Source organism: Siniperca chuatsi, linkage group LG15 (genome assembly GCF_020085105.1).
Source record: "Siniperca chuatsi isolate FFG_IHB_CAS linkage group LG15, ASM2008510v1, whole genome shotgun sequence".
In the NCBI taxonomy this organism is placed as follows: domain Eukaryota; kingdom Metazoa; phylum Chordata; class Actinopteri; order Centrarchiformes; family Sinipercidae; genus Siniperca; species Siniperca chuatsi.
The window spans coordinates 24499515-24519779 of record NC_058056.1 but is presented as its reverse complement, the minus strand read 5'-3'; the positions used below and the strand labels follow the sequence as shown (position 1 = coordinate 24519779).

Genomic DNA, 20265 nt, shown 5'->3' with positions numbered 1-20265 from the left:
CCTGCTTTCACTTACCCACCCGGCTCATGTCTTGAGTGACAGCACAGCATGGTGACACACGTTTTACATATGATGCTAAAAGTGAGGGAAGACAGGGGGAATAGCATCACTTCCTTTAGGGAAAGTGTGGCGGACAGGCGTGCTCCAAGTGTGTGTGCGTGTGTGTTCAGGGGTCGATGTAGTGTAACATTTTGTCTGGGAGCCCCAGAATTTCCAGCAAACTCCCAGCATGCAAGGCTGATTTCAATGTGTGGGGAAATTGAGTCTGAGATGTAGAGCTGTCATCATCGACGCTATACAAATCCTTCCGTCCGGCCGTATGTCCTGTTTCCAGCCCGCATTTGCTCTGCAGGAAGGTTTTTTTTCTCCCCATTGTGGGGGAATTTTGCAGAACAGAGTGCAGCAGAATCAGAAAAAGTCAGAGTTTGTACCACAGATGAATTTTAAATTAGACCAGCAGAAAACAGCACTGACAACAGAAATGACTTGCACCAGCTGGCACAATGAGAGGCGTACAGGTAACATGACAGATTTAGGAGTACCCAAATAGAGAAAAAGCTGAGTGTGTGCATGTGTTTGTGTGTTGGTGTGTATGCAGTACTGTTGGTCGTTGCTCATGAATTCAGTGTTTGATGTGATCCTGCACACCACTTTGTTTGGGCAGTTTTATGCTTCTTAAACACAAACACATGCACAAATGCCGGCGCTCACACACACTCACTAAACGCCACACACCGGCTGCCACTCCGCTCCACCCCAGCATACACACACACACACACACAGACGACAATTCACCTGCAAAGACAGGTGCACAAGCGCGCACGCCGCACGCACGCGCACAACTAACCACACAGGCTGGCCACGCGCGCACACACACACACACACACACACACTTTGACACACTTGTCTGCATTGGCATTTTCGCAGTCAAACGGGGGGCCAGCGGCGGCGGCTTTGGTGGCAAACACCACCCCAAAAAAACATTTTTAGACTATATTTCCTTTTATAATCTATGTTCACCTCATTTGCATACACATACGGGGCTTCTGCCTGCTGGGTAACAAAACATTCTCTACTGCTGAGAAAAGACATGCAAGCATCTCGAGCGGATTCATTCTGGCGAGTCCCGCCGCTTCACTTCTGTCACCCATCAGATAATATTTTGCGGTCTGTCTGTGTGGTCCTTTAAAAAAAAAAACTGCATCTCTGTTCTGTCCGGGACCCTGTAGTGCATCCGTTCACGTTTAAGGCGACTGGCTGATCACACGGGAAAAGAAATATCTCATTGTGCAACTTTGACAAAAAGCAGGGCGAGTAAGAACTCGTTAAAGAACACTTGCACTAATGAGCATGAAGCTCAGACTGGAAACAGGTCTGACACGGGCTGCAGCGACCAACGCAGAACAATGCATTCATTTTGTACAAGTTCAACTATACTGAATCACATTCTAAGTGTTGTTCAACTTACCAATAAGAGCCAGCTGCAAGAAGTACAGTCCGAGGAAGTCCATCATGGAGTGCGACATTAATTCAAATTGATGCAATCCCGGGCGAGTGATGATGATGTGCGAGAATAAAAGCCCTCTGTTTGTTGAAATTGGCACCGAAATTAAGACCGAAAGAATCGAAGCTATTTCTCAAGTGATGACTGGCCACTTACGCTGACGCCGGAATCCACAGCATTGCATGAAAAAACAGGAGCGGAGCAGAGCATCATTTTTTAACAGTCAAACTTTTGTCATGGAAGAAAAATGGTTTACAGCTGCGCCAAATCAAGCCAGTGGTTCCAAATCAATGCAACACCGAGTTCGTTCCTTAGGTGGAATACATCTTACGCGTATTGAACAGCCGTTTCATCCGTCCGTCCTGAGCGGCTGCTTCCTCTCCTCTTCGCCTCCACCTGCGCACCGTCTGGAAACTGCGGATGAATCACAGGGGCGCGTTGCTTTGCGCACTCCGACCTGCGAGTCCCACAGTCCCTGTGATCCTCTGCTCCCAGGCGGGTCGGCCGGAGATGCCCAGCCCAGCTCGTTTGAAAATCCAATCTTGGCCAAAGTTGAAATAGGACAAGTTAAATCGATAGCCTATTTCATTCTGCCATAAAATGGAAACAATAAGCCTGCGTAAAATGGTGCCGTCTGTATGGGTGGGTAGACCATATCCACACTTCTCCTAAAGTAGGTTATCCCCCCCCCAAAAGAGAGAAACTACCACAGTCAACTTGCATGAGAGCCATTCATTTGGAGCCAGATGATAAAAATATTTTTTAGGGGCCCGACAGCAGCAGTAGCAGCACAGGATGAGCAGACAGTAAAAACAGAGCCAGGCTGACTCACAGTGTCAGTGCCTCTCAATGGTAAAAATGAAGAGACCATCTTGCAGCCAGCATGGGCTGTTTGAGGCTACCTGCTGTCTAATGTGCACATGCTGGTCTCCTTTCAGAACAGAACAAAGAATAATCTCGTTTGATCTGGGTTTTGGGGACAGTGAGCCTGATTGACGCTCTAGACAAGCGGTACTATTATTATTTTGAGACAGCCTACTTTTTCTCTACAAAAAATGTGTTTGCCATGCAGTCAAAATAATTGGATTAAGCATGTAGAAGCAGCACTCCATAAATCATGGAGAATATTTTAATTCTTCATACTGACAGCTGTTATGGGTGCATTTTTTTGTTGTTGGTCAAAGCCTGAATTATGTTCAAGCAGTTAAAACTCACACTCTGGATGAGAAATTAATTTTTGAGCGGTTTCTCTGCTGGGAGTTGTTTTGCCTCCTTAAGCTTATTTTTGGAATTTTTACAGCATCTCGGGGACACTTTCATCCAAAACCTTGTGTATGCAGTATGTAAAAAAAGGCTGACACTCCCGGAAACGTGGGAAGGATCATATTCTGTTTCTAAAGAATAAGCTGCACAACCTTAGACACTTACAAACTTCTGTTCTTTATTTTTTCTGAGGAGAGTGGGCAGTCTACTTCTCTTAGGATTTGCTTATACTGAAACAGTAGGAAGGTTTAGAGGAAAGATACTGCAGGAGAAGAGATGTTTCTGGGATGATTTGTTCTCCAAGGCCAGTAGCATGTACAGTCTAGCTCAGAGGCCACTGCAGCTCTCCACGATTTATCCTCTTTGCTTTCTAAAGTGTCTTTTAAACTTTCATTAGATTTGCAGGTTTGTCCCGTAGCCCACTTTTAATTGCACACTGTCACACAGTATCACAACTAGAGGCTGTTATTAGTGTGTGTAAGAGAGAAAGTGAAACTGTAGAGATTTATATACAGTATCACACATTTGTGACATATACTTGTTTTTACAGAGAAATAATCGTAAAGCTTTTCATTCCACAACATTTTTAATACTGTTGTGCTATTATAGCGGGTTTTCTTTGGTTTGGTGTTTTTTTTCTTGAAGATAAAATAATTGACTTTTAAAATGAATACATCATGATTATATACATCTTAATGTGAAACTTAACTATTACTATATCAGTAAATAATACAAATAAAAACTTGAGTTACTGGTCACTCAATGACAGTACCACAAAAAAGTCCAATAGTCCCAAAACGACATGTGTTTATGAACATTGTGACAAAGTCCGCATAGGGACGAGGTCAGAGTGAATGGATGGGTCGACAAAATGTTGGACTGTAACACGGGAGACCGCTGTTTGTTTCCTGTTTCATACCAGCAGTCAACGTTGTTTTTTTGTTTTTCTTAAAAACATGACCACGATTGTTCCAGAACCTTAACCACAAGGTTAACCTTAATTAAGTACTTCTATTAAACCAAACCATGATGTTTCCCTAATCTTGACTAGTCTTTGTGCCAAAACCTAACTAAACCTTAACCATAGCTCTGTCACATTATGTCACGTTTTGGAAGGCAGACAAATGATGTCATCCTTCTGATACAGACATCAGATCAGAAAACCCTTCTATGTGTTGTTCTACAGGGCATGAACAAACTACATATTTTGTCTTTTAATTTGGAGGACTAGTTATTAAGGAGGCATGTCCAACATGTCCAAAAGTTTCAACATTGGTTTCTTTTAACCATGACCACAACCTTTCCTTGACCTTGAGTAGTTAAAGTTGCCTAACCTCAACCAAACCTTACCCACAGAGGCTGCAGATCAGAAAATGCTCAAATAAATCATTTTTAAAAATTGTATTTCTGAAACGGCTTCTGGAAGGAACTGACGAATGATGTTGTCCTGCCAATAGAGCGCCGGATCGGAAAACACTCATACGGGGCATTTTGGAAGGCAAGGACAAACAACCTATTTTATCATGTAGGTATGAGGACTTGTTGGCATATCAACAACAATGCATCGTCATGTCCGCTGTAGTTGAAATATGCGCAAGTTTCAACCTCTCTTACGCGTTTCAAGAAGTGGATTAATGATATGGTTTCCTGTCCTTCTTTAGAGGAGATTAGGTACTCCTCATCTGACTCCTACTGTAAATGTGATAAGATCTGGGGGTCCTTTACTGATTTTATCAGAAAGACTCAGCTGCAATGTAATAGCGTATGATGATTTATGTGGCCCTCTGAGATTGGCTACATGTATAGTTTATTTGAACTTGATTTAAACTTAAACTCCTTAAGTTATTTTTTGTAAATCCCCTCCATTGGACATCGGGACAAATTCAGCCTGTATTGACATTTACATTACGGACACTGGAGATACAGCATATCTCAGCATGCATGGACCCCCCCCCCCCTTATGTAACTGTATGGGGGTGGGAGGGTTTGACCTGTGTTCATAGTGTTTTATGATTGTGTTTTTGTATATAATACTTGGAAATGTATGGAATCCGGTTTTAAATGAGCATTTGGAAGCTTGACAAGTAACTTTATAAAAACTGAACTTCTGTAACAATGTAATGTAATGCCAGTAAACTGCACACAGCATGCTCACAAGCGCTTACTGTGTACCAAAGGACAAGAGAGTAAAAAGATCTATAGTTGGACACACTAGTTCTACCAGCACAGTGTGTTCTTTTGCAGCAGTTTAGCTGACAGTTTGGATTCCATTCTTAAATTTCAATTTGCTACTTCCTATGAATAGAAACGTGACCATACCAAACAACAGTTTCATTTGGGCAGTCAGGATGAATGTATGGGATGTCATTACATTGGGATGGGAAGCTTTTGTATGTCGCTGCCTCATTTTGTGTTAAAACAAGTGTATTCGTAACATTCTTGCCAAGTGCAGATTTAACAAGAAAGAACACAAAGAAATATATATATTATATATATATATATATATATATATTATATATATATATATATATATATATATATATATATATATTATATATATATATATATATATATATATATATATATATATTATATATATATATATATATATATATATATATATATATATATATATATATAAATATATATATATATATATATATATATATATATATTTTTTTACAGTGACACCAGAGGGGGAGTAAAGTCTGAGGTTTGGATTTGTAGCCTGGCGGTGGTCCAGCAGTGCATTCACTGAGCAGCTCCACAGCAGCAGCAGCTGGTAGTTAACTGCCTTGCTCAAGGGCAAACTGGCTGCAGTGGGAAGGCAGAACAGTCCTTATTCAGGTCTTCAAAAGGTTATGAAAGTACAACCTAGCCTTACCCCTCTCCCAACACCCCTGAATTACAGTGTGTGCCAAAAAAGATGGCATATTGATTCCCACCTCTATCCTTTGAATCAAACGTGCCCCTGCCTGCTTTAGATCGAACCCTTCCAGAGATTTCTCCCCTGCGTCTCCGTCTCCGCTCCCACTCGGTATCTCAGGGACTCAAAAAGGTGCTTTGCCCTTAAAATTTATAAGCTAGGAGAGGATGTGGGACAGGCTCCTGCTGCGTTGGTCATGAAATGTTATAAAAAATAAAAAAAAACTTCAAATGTGCTGATTAAGAGGTGTTAATGCATTCAAATTAATGCCAGCTCCTGAGATGTTCTTTTCTGTGTGTCTGCCTGCTGATTCGTAGTCTCACAGAGACACATGGTGAGAGAAATTAGAGGGGGAGGCGGAGAAGGAAAAAGGAAGAGAGAAAGAAAAAATTGACCAGCAATGGAGCTGAAGCACACATTGGAACAGCTTTCAAAGCCGGAGTACATAAAGACTTGCCGGATAATGAAGATACAGTTATGTGATAATGTCACAAGGCCAGCCGCAACACTCTGCGCTGTGTTTCTGATATCTTCAACTTGTCAACTACTTTACATTCAGATTTGTCTCATGCAAAATGTTTATGGTTTTTCTTATCTATGCATATTTTTGCATTTTTTAAATTATTATTTATTTATTTATTAGGACAATGCACATTAATTAACATATCTGTAAATGTGCCAGTGTTATCCAGCTGGCTAATTTTCAACTGCAGTCCTTTCATCAATACACCTTACCTAGATTTATGTGAAATACTACATTATTCATGTCCAGTTACACAACAGTCAGGCGTACCTGCAGAGCAGCCGCTCCAGACTAAACTCCTACATGTTACGTCTCGTGTTTTACAATTAAGATTAAGATTTTAGTGCCTTTGATCAGCACCCTGTCATGTGAAAACTTCCGATTTGCACCTCTCAGCTGAAGTGGTAATCACACTGTGGCAGTAGAGGAAGCAGTACCAGCATCTGGTTTACGAGTCGTTTAGACAACTTTTAGCCGACATTCAGCACCAGGGTGAAGAGAGACGGTACGTGTCGTGCTGCTGTTTTTTTAGAACACAAGCCTTAAGGTGGATTTATACTTGATGCGAGAGGTTAACGCTGGTTATGACCTAGATACCGACAGCGCAGGGTTTCATCTATAGTTCAGCGTCGAATTTCTCTTGTTGACAGAACCACCACAACACTAAACGGATGTACTGTATGCGATTGGGCTGTAATCGGCTTTAATTATATTCCCCACAGTAACTGCATTTACATTCTTTCATTCACTTTGTAATACGAGGAATGGTGGAAAGGTCCACCATGTCCCATTATTGAATAAACTACTGACGTGTTATCCCCATGTTCATGTTCTGTCATTCACTGTGATAGACTAAGGTGTTTGGGGTGTGCAGAAAGTTTGCAGTGGAGATGACTTTGATAGATGTGTCTAATTGAAAAGTAAAAAACAAAAGAACCCTTCTTCAACTTCCTTAGTGTTGTCTTTACTTTCAACAATATCCATCGGCATCTTAAAGCACAAGCAGCCACAGCTGATCAGTCACAGTTCTTGTGGACCTGACGTGGTGTCTCCATAGCCCTAATAGTCCCCACGTTTTATATTACATAGCCTATGGTGGCTACATGTGTATGGTCTAAAGCGACACCACAAGCCCTTGATGCACAACTATAAATCCAGCTTTACAGTTCCTCAGATGCCAAGGTGATGTCTTCAAAATTGCTTGTTTTGCAGTCCAAAACCAAAATATATTTAATTCACAACGATACAAAATACAGGAAAAAAACAGCAATATCCTCATATTTGAAAAGCTGGAATCAGTGAATGGTTGTCATTTTTGCTTGATAACTGACCGAAATGATTAATCATTTCTCAAAATCGTCAATTTTCTGACAATCAACTAATTGTTTCAGCACTACTGTATAGTACAGTTGAGCCATATGTTTAAATACACCTAGGCTGTAATACCTAGGGGTATTTACTTTATTTCCGTAGATAATTTCAGAATTATGGCCAAGAAAGAAATTTATTTCAGCTTTTATTTTCGCAAAATTCTGATTAGTAGAAAGTCTGTGCACTCATTACAGAGAAAGAGTTTCATAGATCTACAGCTCTGTCGATCCTGGCGTCATGCATGGTTTACTGTTTGATGCATATTTTGGTCTCAAACAGGACTAAAGTCTTGACTTGGTCTTGAACTCCCTTTAGAGCACATTGTCACTCCAACTGCCCATTTGCATTCCACGAAGGTGGTGTGGAACTACAGCTGCGGCCACAAGCAATCCATTTTTTAACGTATACTTTTTAATAGCTCATTGTGGTACTCTGTTCAGTTCATAACACTTTACACTCCCTCCCCTTCGACAGAATTATAGCCGAGATAGAAGCCTGTGGCGCAGCAACTGAAGGTCTGGACTGATGGCACTTTCCTGGCCGTCACACTGATTTTGTGCCATTTGCAAATTCTGTCCCTGCTGTGGGCAATATTACCAAGCCATACTGCTACAAAACATTCCCTGTGTATTATAGCTTTTAAAGGTCTGAGTAGAATGAAACTCAGCATGTCTCATTTGATGTCCAAGCTTAATCTTTTTAGGTGTGAGAGTCTCAGCTGATAGAATTCTATGCAAAGCGTAAACAATGAAATCTGTGTCCTGAAAATGTTGCCTGACTGTTAATGTTTGCTGCACTGCATTTTGAACTCTTTGCATCTTGTAATAAAATATATGCAGAGATGGAAAGTACATTTATTTAAGTCATGTGCTTAGGTAAAATTAGGAAATAATAATAATAATAAAAATACACTTTATTTATATAGCACCCTTTTAAGGTCCAGTGTGCAACATTTAGAAGGAGCAATTGGCAGAAATGAAACGTTATATTTTTAAGTATGTTTTCATTAGTGTATAATCACCTGGAAATAAGAATTGTGTTTTCATTACCTTAGAATAAGCCATTTTTATCTACAGAGGGAGCGGGTGCCCTTCCTAGGAGGTCGCCATGTTTCACCGCCATGTTTCTACAGTAGCCCAGAACAGACAAACCAAACACTGGCTCTAGATAGGGCCTTTCGCGTTTTTCGGGAGTTTCACGGCCACCGTAGTTTCTCCTACACGCTTGGAAGGGGAGGGTGAGGCGAGCAGTATTCAAATGGTTGCAAACTGCAACTTCACCTCTAGATGCCACTAAATCCTACACACTGGACCTTTAAAACAATGTTACAAAGTGCTTTACAAAAGGAAAAACTAAATTAAAACAAATCAGCACCACAATTAAAATAACATCCTGCATAAAAAGTACAGTGAATTAAAATACCTCAAATACAATAAAATACGATCAAAACAGTGAGAAAAAATAAATAACACACACACACACACACACAACATAGTGGAACTGGAAAAATAAAAGTAAAACAAACTTTACAAATACAAACTTATTTTATTTGTATTTTAGTATTTTTTTTAACAAAACGAATGAGGGGGTTGGGGGGTGTGGTGAGACCACCATGACCTCAGTATTCCTAAAATCCTGGTGAAGGCCCTGGTCACAGTTGATTTTTGTTTAAAAAAAATAAAATCAGAGCAACGTGTGTCGCTATGACTTGTAAAGCTGCCTGGGAGGGCGCAGCTGCACTCTCCATTGAAAATAACGGCCTTGCTCTGCACAATGTTGCACTGGGTTTGGCGTGAAAGCAGGGTTTAGTATCTAGCACAGCTACAACATTAAAATGCTCCATGCAAAATAATAAATGAATCAATGACTTTGTACACTGAAAGGGGCCATTTTTTATAATGAATACTTTTACTTTTCAAACTTTAAGCATATCTTGTTGTACTGTACTATAACTTGTGTGCATTTTGAATACAGGACTTTTGCCTCTGATGGAGTATTGTACATTTTCTTTTATTTCAGCACGGCTCGTATCTCGCTTGAGAGACTGTATCCTTAAGTTTAGGTGCTGTGTAAGCTGCCAACCGCTGGCTACAACAATGATTAGAGATCACAACAGGCAATATATTTCTGCTTCGCCCATGTTAGCACAGGGCATGTCATCAAAGTGCCAACTTGTCACCAGCCTTTCCAACAACATGAAAACCCTTTGAAAATGAGGCTGAATATGAGAAGCCTCCCCTGCAGTGGTACCAATGTACTGCAGCATCAGTTTCTGCTCTCATTGCAGGCTTGAGCTGTAACCAGAAACTCGCAGGAAAAAAAGCAGAAGACAGGCTGCCAAATGAGGCTGTAGCGTGTTCATGCTTTTCAAGGCAGGCCTGTGGTGTAATTATAATCATATCTGGCCATCGCAGTGGGCAGGTGATGAGATGGATGTGTCCAGAAAGAAGTGTGAGATATAAAAGCTAAAAGACCCATATGCCCTTGACAATTCGGGGCTGTTTTCATGTGTTTGCAGCGGCATATTTCAGATGCACAGCAAGGATGCGTGGAAATGGATAAATCAATGAAGCCATCTGGGGAGAGGAAGTCAAGATGAGAAATGGTTTAATGCTGATGTTCATTTGACAGTAGCCTCACAGACCAAATTATTCCATTCATTACCGAGATGCAAAAAAAAAAAGAGAAAAAAAAAAAGAGAGCCTCGTTATTTTCATGACACAAATCAAATGATTTTCCCTTTTAATTTGCCTTTAAGGAAGTTATAGGTCATGCAACATTTGCGAAAGCGTTTTTTCCCCCCAAAAGAACAAAGGCTGAACATATTTGTACTTTGCTACACACCTTGAAATATGATTTGTTTGTTGAAGGTTTTTAAAATTAAAATTAAAATTGGGAAAGGTAGTGTAAATGACGTTCACATGCAGAGGACAAATCTGCACCAAATGTACGAAAATTAAGTATAGACTGCCAACCCGTGAAACTAAATAGCCTTGTACTTGGTAACTGCAGCATGTCTAAATTAAGGCCCCAGTTGCCATGAGTATTACTGAATATCACCATTGTCATTGTCTGCCCTCTCCAGCTGAGTCAGTAGTCATTACACACACACACACCCACCCACAATGACACCTCTCACTCCTACTGTCTCTCTCTCTCTTTCACACACACACTGTACAGACTGCAATCTGAAGAAAAAGCATCATCACAACAATAATTTACATAAAATATAAAATCCATTAATTTAAAAATAAGACCTCTACCAAACAGTGCTGAACTGATTACCAGAATTATTTATTTTTGCTATACTTTAAAACAACAAAAAAATATATTTAATCTGGTTCCACTGATTGTTTGACAGATGACTGATTCTGTCATTTCATAAATTACCTAAACTGTCACCACAGTGTGTTGATCAAACACAGACGATGCAGAGTTAGCTTTTTCAAGTTTAGACAGATTATGAGGTTGTGTATGAGGGAAACAAACATACTGTATACAAGAACGACAGGCAATCACGTTATACATTAATTGTATTTCATTATTAACACTACTGAACAGCATCTAACTGACCATGAATAGAGGACAGCAAATCTCAGTTCAATTTTCAAGTAATGGGCTACATGAATAATGTAGACAATATTCATGAAATGATTTAATAAACTACAATTTAACATTCAAACTGAGTCCTATAAAAAGGCTCATTCAGTGAAATGTATTCTATTTTGTTGCCATCAGGAAAACTATCCCCTATTTCCATATTATCAGCCTGTGTTGAGTTGAATGAGACGGTCTATTTATAGTCTCACAGGCTACTGAGTGCGGAATGTGAGGTTGGAGAGTTTGTTATTACACAGTATATTACAACTTATATTAAACATGACCAAATCACTAAATTGGAGCCATTAAGTTTCACACAAAAACAGCACTCAATGCACATCAATTACCTATAATTAAATACAATAACCTCAATGTAACACCAAAGTATTATTACTCTGCTCTGATATACATATTATAGAAAATGTCTGTGCCAATGAACAACTCTTAAATGAGTGTCATTTAGCTTCAGTGTAGAGGAATGAGTGCAAATGTCATAATAACATTTAACCTTCACCTCACCTTAATTTTCAGATGGTGATGTTTAAGTTTAAGCTTTCGTTGCAATGTGCATAAATTGTGAAGATTGCGACCTTGCGCTAGCAAAACATGGGGTGGTTTTTATTGTGAAGCTGTCACAGGAAACGCAATATATATTTGTAACTGGGGTTGGCGCTAGCCTTGATTGTCCATCCAAAATGCATCTACAAAATGAGACAACAGTCCAACTTCTCAGGAAGGAAACCAACTTTACCTTGACCTGCTATTTTGTGGAAAAGTACTCATCGTGTGCAGCATGAAATCAGATTGTGGTGGCAAAAGCAGACTGGCTTCTTTATTATAACGTGAGTTTGTTTGGCTGGGCTGTAAACAGATAAGCCAGTTGCTCTTCTGTTGTATTTTTTGAGAAAAATGACTGCTCATGAAGTGCTGCCCCATAAATTCTGGGACCTGTAGTAATAAACCACACTTGCCGTTACCACAGTAACAGTGAGTGTCACCAAAATCAACAAGGACTGAAATCTTACGGATTAGAGCTTTAACGGGCACACCGTTACATTCAGTCATGACAAACTTACCAAGCTGCCTCTAGCATGCTTAGCTGAACATGTGGCCGTTTGTATTCTGCATGAAAAAAACATGGACTTACTTTTCTTCCTTCATGCACATAGGTTATCCGACAAACCTTTCATTAAACTGATAAACTTTGTCTACTACAACTTTTACTGCTTTTGTCACTTTTCTTTTCAGCTCCCACTTTCGACTCCAGCAGTAACCGGTACAGTAATAAGCAGTCCCTCTATTGATGTGTGAGGGAAAAAGGATATGCTGGTGGAGGTCACACGTCAACCATCACCTGCAGGGTCTCTTGCACAGATTGGCCAACCCAAGGTCATACATAACTTACTATCATGTGAGTATTTCCCTCTGTTACAGGTGATTGTCAACAGATTTCATATTATCAGTCTGAAACACACACACACAATTATTTAATATAACAACAGTTGGACAGTACTGCAGGAACACAAACGTTACTGCATCAAACCACAAAGCAGCCACCATGTCAGAACATTTTTACTTTTTAGCATCAACACCTCCAAAACACTTCAGGAGCAGTCAACCACAAATGTGCTGCCAGGGGATCTGATGTCATTTCAGGCAGTAAAGCTTTCTTCTCCTGCTCTTGATATAAATAATTACTAACTGGCAACATTACCTCTCAAACTGGAAAAATCAAGAAATGCAGATGGCTCAACATTGACTTGTTTGTATAAACGAGCCTATGTTTTTATTAGGTAACCTATAAAGGGTACTGTATGTCCCTAGGAAAGACAAATGTGCTGAACTCCTAAAGAGGCAGATGTGGTAAAAAATAAAAATCTGATGTTTCCTCCAAATTGAATTATTGCTTTCAGCGTTTGTTCAAAGACACAGCAGCCAAAAACTAGTATCTAAGTTTTTATCAGAGGTGAGTTCAGGCAGTAGGCAGCAGAAAAGTCCCTTCTAAGTAAGCAACATTTCATATTTTTCTTCACTGGAAAAACAAGAAATGAAGTATAATGTAAGGTGAAGAATGTGATAGATATCTATAGCTATTAACTTCAAAGTTTAAAATAGAGCTTATTCAAGCAGTGTTTGTTTCACATCGTCACACAGTGCCGACATCAATTGCGGTCTATTTAAATTTGACAGGTTTGAGACAATAGACAACATTGTGCAAGTATTTTCATTTCACTTCATTAAAAACTGAATGTTTGTTCTTTGAACAGCTATTAATAAGTTTTTAACCTTTGTTCAATGGAAATAGATTAAGAGAGCTATATCTTTCAATATCCTGTGCTCATGTTAAAGCGAGACTCTGTACCTTTCAAAAGAAGAAACAACACTTCCTATTAAAAATGAAAAGTTGAACTCATGACTAATAAACAACGGTGGAAAAAGTATTCAGATCCTTTGCTTACGTAAAAGGACTAATACGACAATCTAAACATACTCCGTTACAAGTGAGCCTGTCATTCAAAATACTAAGCAGAAGTACAGAAGTATTAGCAGATTATCAAAAGTAAAAGTACTCACTCTGCAGAAAAAAATGCCCCCTCTGAAGGATTATTATACGTGACATTATTAGCTTGTTAATACTAATGCATTAGTGTGCAAGGAGCCTTTTTCTAAGTTTGCTGGTTGAAGTGGAGCTAGTTTTAACAACGTTATACAGTTAGCTAGTTTAGTCCAATGGTATAATGGCTTATAAACATCCGAAACTAGACTCTGGTAAAGGGTCACAAGACAAAAAGTTAGGGAACCACTGGTTTAATCAGTAATGTGTTGTATTTCATAAGCTTATCATGTGTTTTTCTGTGATCAATAGGTCATAACCAAAGATATTTTTTGCTTATGATTTATTGATCACGAAGGCCTCAAGTACAAGTCTAACCTCTCTCCTCTTTTTTTTGGTCTCTTCATAAATACATTTTTTTGAATCAATATGTTTCTACCAGTTTTGACTACTTACTTTACGTCTTGTCCTGAGGGGTGTTTCTATATAGTGACTGGCTAGATTTGCTCCAAGACTTGGCATCGGACCTCAAACTATGACGGAGATCACGCAGGCCTGTTAAGTTTAAATTAGCTGACTTTAATTTCCCTTCAAATTCAATTTTAGAATTCATTTAATCAACAAAGGCATTTTTTAAATCATCTGCTTAATATGAGGGTGACAAATTCAAATTTATGCAATACAAATACAATCTCTGCTGGCACTAATCTCTTTCCATATTATTTATCTAGGGAAAGTTGATGGAGCATGCATGCTCTGTTCCAGCAGCACCCTGCTTCACATGCACACAATTACATTCAGAGCTGGGAGCTCCCCAGTACAACCACAGCATCATACTGGTGAACACTGAGCAGCTGCATTGGAGCAGTGTGGGGTTAAGGGCCTGTCGACGCTAGTTGTTGAATTACTCATTAACTTTCCTCCCACATGTCTAAGTTCCCTGCCCGTCGAAGGGTTTTTAACTATCGACTCTGGTCACGATCCGGCTTTTCTGACCTGTGGTCTTCTGCCTCGACAGTCATCCTCAATTTTTTTGATTCTCACATGATTTCTTATTCTAGTAATAAACACCTCAATATCAGTAACTCCTAAATTATGAAACCTGATTGAATAATCAACCTAAATAACTAGTGCCCCTTACAGGATTTGCGTGGATTTGCTGTCTTTCAGTGTAAATACATAATTTTGTATGAAAAGTAAGTAAACTTTATTTGTATAGCGCTTTTCAGAGACATAAGTCACAAAGTGCTTTACAAAAACATTAGCATACAAGAAAGAAATAGATGAAGTGAACACCCGAGCCACATGAAGAAAAGTGCAACTAAAAACACAGTACATAATAAAAATACACAAAAGAAACACAGCCCTGTCTCCGTGCTCTGTAAAAGCATGCGAGTACACTGAAGTTGTTTCTAACAAATTTTAGGGATTAACACAGTTGAGTGCATTTTGAAGCACGAAAATGACGAAAAAATACTCTTAAAACATTCAGAATGATTTAAGAGCCTACAAAGCCATTGGACAAATATTTTCCCAATGGAAATTTGCCTTGAGATGTATTTTAATCATTGATTTGCAGACAAAACATCTTTTATCAGAAGAATGTGAAGTGAGCTTAATTAGTTGAACATCTCCACAATATTCAGGAGCTCTTTTAGTGATATAACAAACAAAGGATTCCATTCCAGCATTCATGTGCAGTGCAGAAGACCACGATACTTTGGATTTAAAATTAAGTAATGACTATAAGGTTAAAGATGATGTAGGAATACAGGCGGTACTGTAGTTAAAGTGCAGGATATTTAGAGGTGTTCACATGTATTAGGTGAACAGCGTCTGACTCTGGCTTTTCTTTATACATATTCCCCAGAGTTTAGGACACTGCAGCAGGACAATGATCCTAAACATACAGACAACGCAGCCAAGGTGTTATTGAGGGCAAACATGTTCAAGACAGATCCATCGTTATGGGCAAGAAAATGCAGAAGATGCAGCATTAAATTCTATTCTCTGATAAACTTCACTGGTATTTATGTTGCTGAGTCTGATTTGGTGTTTCACCAGAAGGGGATAAATAGGCTCACTTTAATGTCAGTCTTCTATTGACACATACAGCTGGGGTACTATGAGTGAAACTGTCTATATACATTGCAATCAAATATCTGAAGTATGTTTGTAGCTGCAAAACGTTTTTGTTTTTATGTGAATATGTAAAGTAGAAATTGGTTAGCAAGCAACACACACACAAACCAGGCTTGTGCGATTGTTACTGGCTGCAATGAATTTGCAACCACATATTAAATATGAGAACTGTATGTTTATATTAATCAATTGCTTTCTGTCTATTAAAATTTGGGAACTATGCATTAAAAGGGTTACAATTCCTAAACTGTTCAAGTGCTTTGAATGTAAACACCCTCAAATTAAAGCTCAGGAATAAAGAGCCAAAAAAAAAAATCACAAGTTAGCAGGGAAAGCAGGGGGAACAAATGACTCTGGAATTGCTGAGAACTGAAGGCCACTTACCCTCTTTCTTCTTGACATTACAGTGTTTAAACAGATGTGCAACTTCTGGCACATCCGTGTGTCAATATGAGGAAAGTTTACACTAACTCTGTGCCATCAAATACATCACGAAGGTAAGTGACGGCAGTTGTAATGAGCATGTGTTCTGTTCTCAAGCCACACTGATGATGACGCAGAAACATGCTCTGAGTGACAAACCCTTTAAAAAGGGCATAACTTCACACTAAAGATGAAGTTAAACATTTTTATTCTGGCTTTCTGGAGTTGGTTAAAGTGTGATCACATAGTAAGCACATAGGAAAAAAGATACTAAATAATAAATATGTTGTATAGCAACTTTCAGCAGCACACTAATGAGCTCATCGGGGGAGAAGAAGTGTGGATGAGAAATGGTTTAGTGCTGATGTTCATTCGACAGCAGCCTCACTGAGCTGATTATTCCATTCATTATAGAGATGAGGAAAAGAACCTTGTTATCAGTGTCGCCACACTGATCTCACCTATTTGTTTTTATAATGGACTTTTGACCATAATCATACTGAATTACATCCAGCGGCGTGCTTGCAAAAAGTGAAACCTTATGATAATTTGTCACAAATCGCATGGCTAAATTAAAGTGTGTTTATTTCCATTAGGTGTGCTGCTGCATAGGTCAATGGCATTAAGGCAGAAAGGGTGCAATTTTCACACCAAGCAGCAGCCAACACAGGTCAAAGCTGAAACCAGCAGGGAAATGCATTAAGATGTTGTTCCTCTAAAGGCACAGTCCAGCATGTAGTAGTAGTAAGGAAGTTGAAGTCGGGGTGGTGACAATTTGTCTGTTTATTAATCACAACCACAACCTCTTTCCCTAACCTTAACCACATGTTTTAGTTGCCTAGCCAAAAATAGTTGTCCAAAATGTCGAAATATTCCTTTACCCATACCCTGACCTTAATAGTGCTTTACTTTCCTAACCCTAACCATACCGTAACAGTATTTCATTTGCCATAACCACGATCTTTACCTAACCTTAAAAGATTACTCCACCGATTTAGCATTGCACTCCTATAACAGTGTCGGACTCAGTCTGAACAGTTTAAAAAAAGAAAGATCAAAATCGATGCAGCAGAACCAGAGATATTCCACACATTCTTCTTCCTTGTCAAAACCTGGCGCCTACGTTACCCACAATGCATCTCCAGCACAGACAGTTCGGTAGGAGATTCGGGTGTGTTATGTTAGTGGTGGCTAATATAAACTCGAACCACTAGCCAAGCAGAGATGAGGAACAGGTTACGGATGTCTGGTAAGATCACTTTTTTCTAGATTTTTTTTCCCATTCCATCAGGCCCAACCGGTGCTGACTCAGGTGACATCATTTGAGACAGTTTATTGCTTTGGATATTAAAAAAAATGTTGTCACTGAATGGAATCTGGGGTTTTGAAAATCATCTTATATCAATTATCTTTTCTGGTGTTAGGGTTGCAAGACCTCAAACTGCAAACCCCAAGGAACTCAAACCGCATTAGAGTCGACTGAAAAAAAACCCACTTCTCTCTAGCAACATCAAAAGTAAAACCAAAGTTAAGGTTTTAATAGTAAATTTCACTGGTGTGTCTCTCAGATTGATGACTTTAAATATTACTGTCAATAAAAAGATACAAGGTTTTACAGAGATGTACAGTATGTTTAAGGTGCCTTGTCTCGACCCACCAAGGAGGAGTCTAAACAAATATTAATCCTGTCACTGCAACTTTGGCTAACCAGAGGGACCTGAGGGACCTGATTGTGCTCTTTGCCATAATTCACCCTCTCTGTGTTTACATTACTTAAATCTGCTAGACTATTTTAAATTCCAGTGGAGATCCCCAGGTTTCCAGGGATACAAATGTGTCAGGTTGAATTCCAGGAGAATGTGCATAACATTATGCACAAGACATCTAAAATATTTCAGTTTGATGTAATGCTGCAGCCATAAAAACAGTATATTGGGTGTGAATACTTAACTTACTGTCAGCATGCTGTAGCTTTTATTAAGCGCTGTAAAAAGCAGATGCAGAATATATGAGATACTGTTGTACACTGTGGAAATATTTTTCTGTTTTTGGAAATGTCTTTCTTTTCTAAATTTAAAGAAGCATAAGGGGAATTCAGAGGAAATAGCGAGTTTAAGAGGTTAAGAACACATGAAGAAATCGTTGAATCTGAGCATCCCTCCAGACTGCCCTCAGTTCATTTTGTTCTTTCCAGGATCTGCTTGCTATAATATATCAACATGTGTCTTAATACCCATAGAACTGAATGCACTTTGGCATTGTTTCCTGCTGTTGGTTTGTATTACATTGCCAGAGCTAGTGACCTGCCCATTTTGAATGGCATTCTTCTCACTTGTCCAACTGAAGGAGGAAAACATACCAGACTTAGAATAAATCGTCCAAACATGTCTGAAGCGAATGTGGACTGCCTGGGTTAGGGGTTCTTTTACCACCAATGCTCAAGCACCGCTTTGGATGAAAGCATCAACCAAATGGCAATTTAACAGCATTTGGTCATAGTCAGACTGTTGGAAAATTATCCTTTTGCACTTTTGGCATCTTGTAGCTCAAGTGTCACTGCATATAATGGAGTAGGACCACTTACAGAACCATGAAGACGAAGGCTTTTTCTGTCAATGTCAAAGTACATCTCAAGGCGGCGAAGTGACAGCATATAACATCAAGTCCACTCTGCTAATATGACACTCCCCTCTCCTCCTCCCAATGTGCACGGACCATTTCATTTGTAATGAAGCCCGTGCCTCCCACACCTAAATGGATTATAGACTTGTGAACCGTGAACAGCACAAGGAGTGAAAGGTGGCAGGGTAGCCTAGCGCTCACAAAGATGTACCTGTTATTAAACGATCACAGGTTAGATGCCCAGAAGAGGCGTGCTACCCAAAGTGTCCTTGAGAAACACTCCAAACTGCTAACTGTTAAATCACTCAAAGTCATTCTGGTTAAGAGCCTCAGCTTTACGCCTCAAATCTACCACATGCAGACACTTAAGAAGCAAGTGTCTGCATCCAGAATTTTCTTAAATGTTAAAAGTCATCCGGTATGTGTAACTGGTTTTCCCACAGACATGATGTCATCTAGTTAGCAGTTCAAATAAGCATGAGCACAGATTTCACAGTCCTCATTTTCTCCAACCTATGTCCACCATTTGCACACAATCTTGCTCCTTGATCTTATATACATCAATGTTTTCCATGCAGTAGACTTTCCACATCACAGTGTTTCTAAACCGGTGAGTCATGACCCAGAGGTGGATCATGAGCCTTACTGACAGGATCGAGGTCAACAGACGAATACGATGCTGTTTTCTAATATACAAGGCAAGATGCCACATACAGGGGGAAAAGATTTCACTCTAATATAGGACCAGTTGAAAACAGATTTTTTTAAATTTTACACTAAAACCATCATAGCAATATATTTACCATAATATTGACCCCAAAAATAGTGCTTTAAAAATCTGGCAATGATATGAGATTGACATGTTTATAGATTCAACTTAATGACAATCAACTGTCATGTTCTTGACCTGTTTTGCGCATGTGCAGAACAGATCGGGCAACCGGTATGTATCGGGCACTGGCAAGGCTTTTCATCCATCTATTTGTTATCAATATAGCTCAGTGACATAACCAGCTAGCTGGACATCTAGCTAGCTAGTTTTAATTATCTAGCTATCTTTAGCGAGCCTGATAATCAGACGTAAGTACTGTATTTTCTTTCAGTTCATTCATTTAGCCTAACATAATGTTAAGAGGCACATTATTTTGTTTTGTTCTAAGCAGGGTGGGTTGTATCCATCCTGCTAACATAATATTTTTTAGTCAAGACAGAAGTTACACTAGCTAGGAAGATGTCTCCATTTTTAATATAGTTTTACAAAGCTATGATCAGTAAATTGTTTCTCCCACTATCCAGCGAGCTAGCAATCTGTATATACTATCATACAATCATTTCTA

At 39.2% G+C, this 20265-nt stretch overlaps 1 protein-coding gene across 5 annotated transcripts in view; it reads right to left on the bottom strand.

Moving 5' to 3' along the window:
• Window positions 1-20265, bottom strand: part of gfra4a (GDNF family receptor alpha 4a) — a 253425-nt gene that overhangs the window by 129588 nt on the left and 103572 nt on the right. The window contains exon 1 of one of the 5 annotated variants that reach the window (XM_044167854.1): window positions 1469-2288. The exons of the other annotated variants lie outside the window; for them this stretch is intronic. Coding sequence (XP_044023789.1) covers window positions 1469-1526 — 58 coding nt within the window. The 5' untranslated portion in view covers window positions 1527-2288. Of the gene's footprint in view, window positions 1-1468; window positions 2289-20265 lie in introns of those variants that run through there. 5 annotated transcript variants of the gene reach the window in all.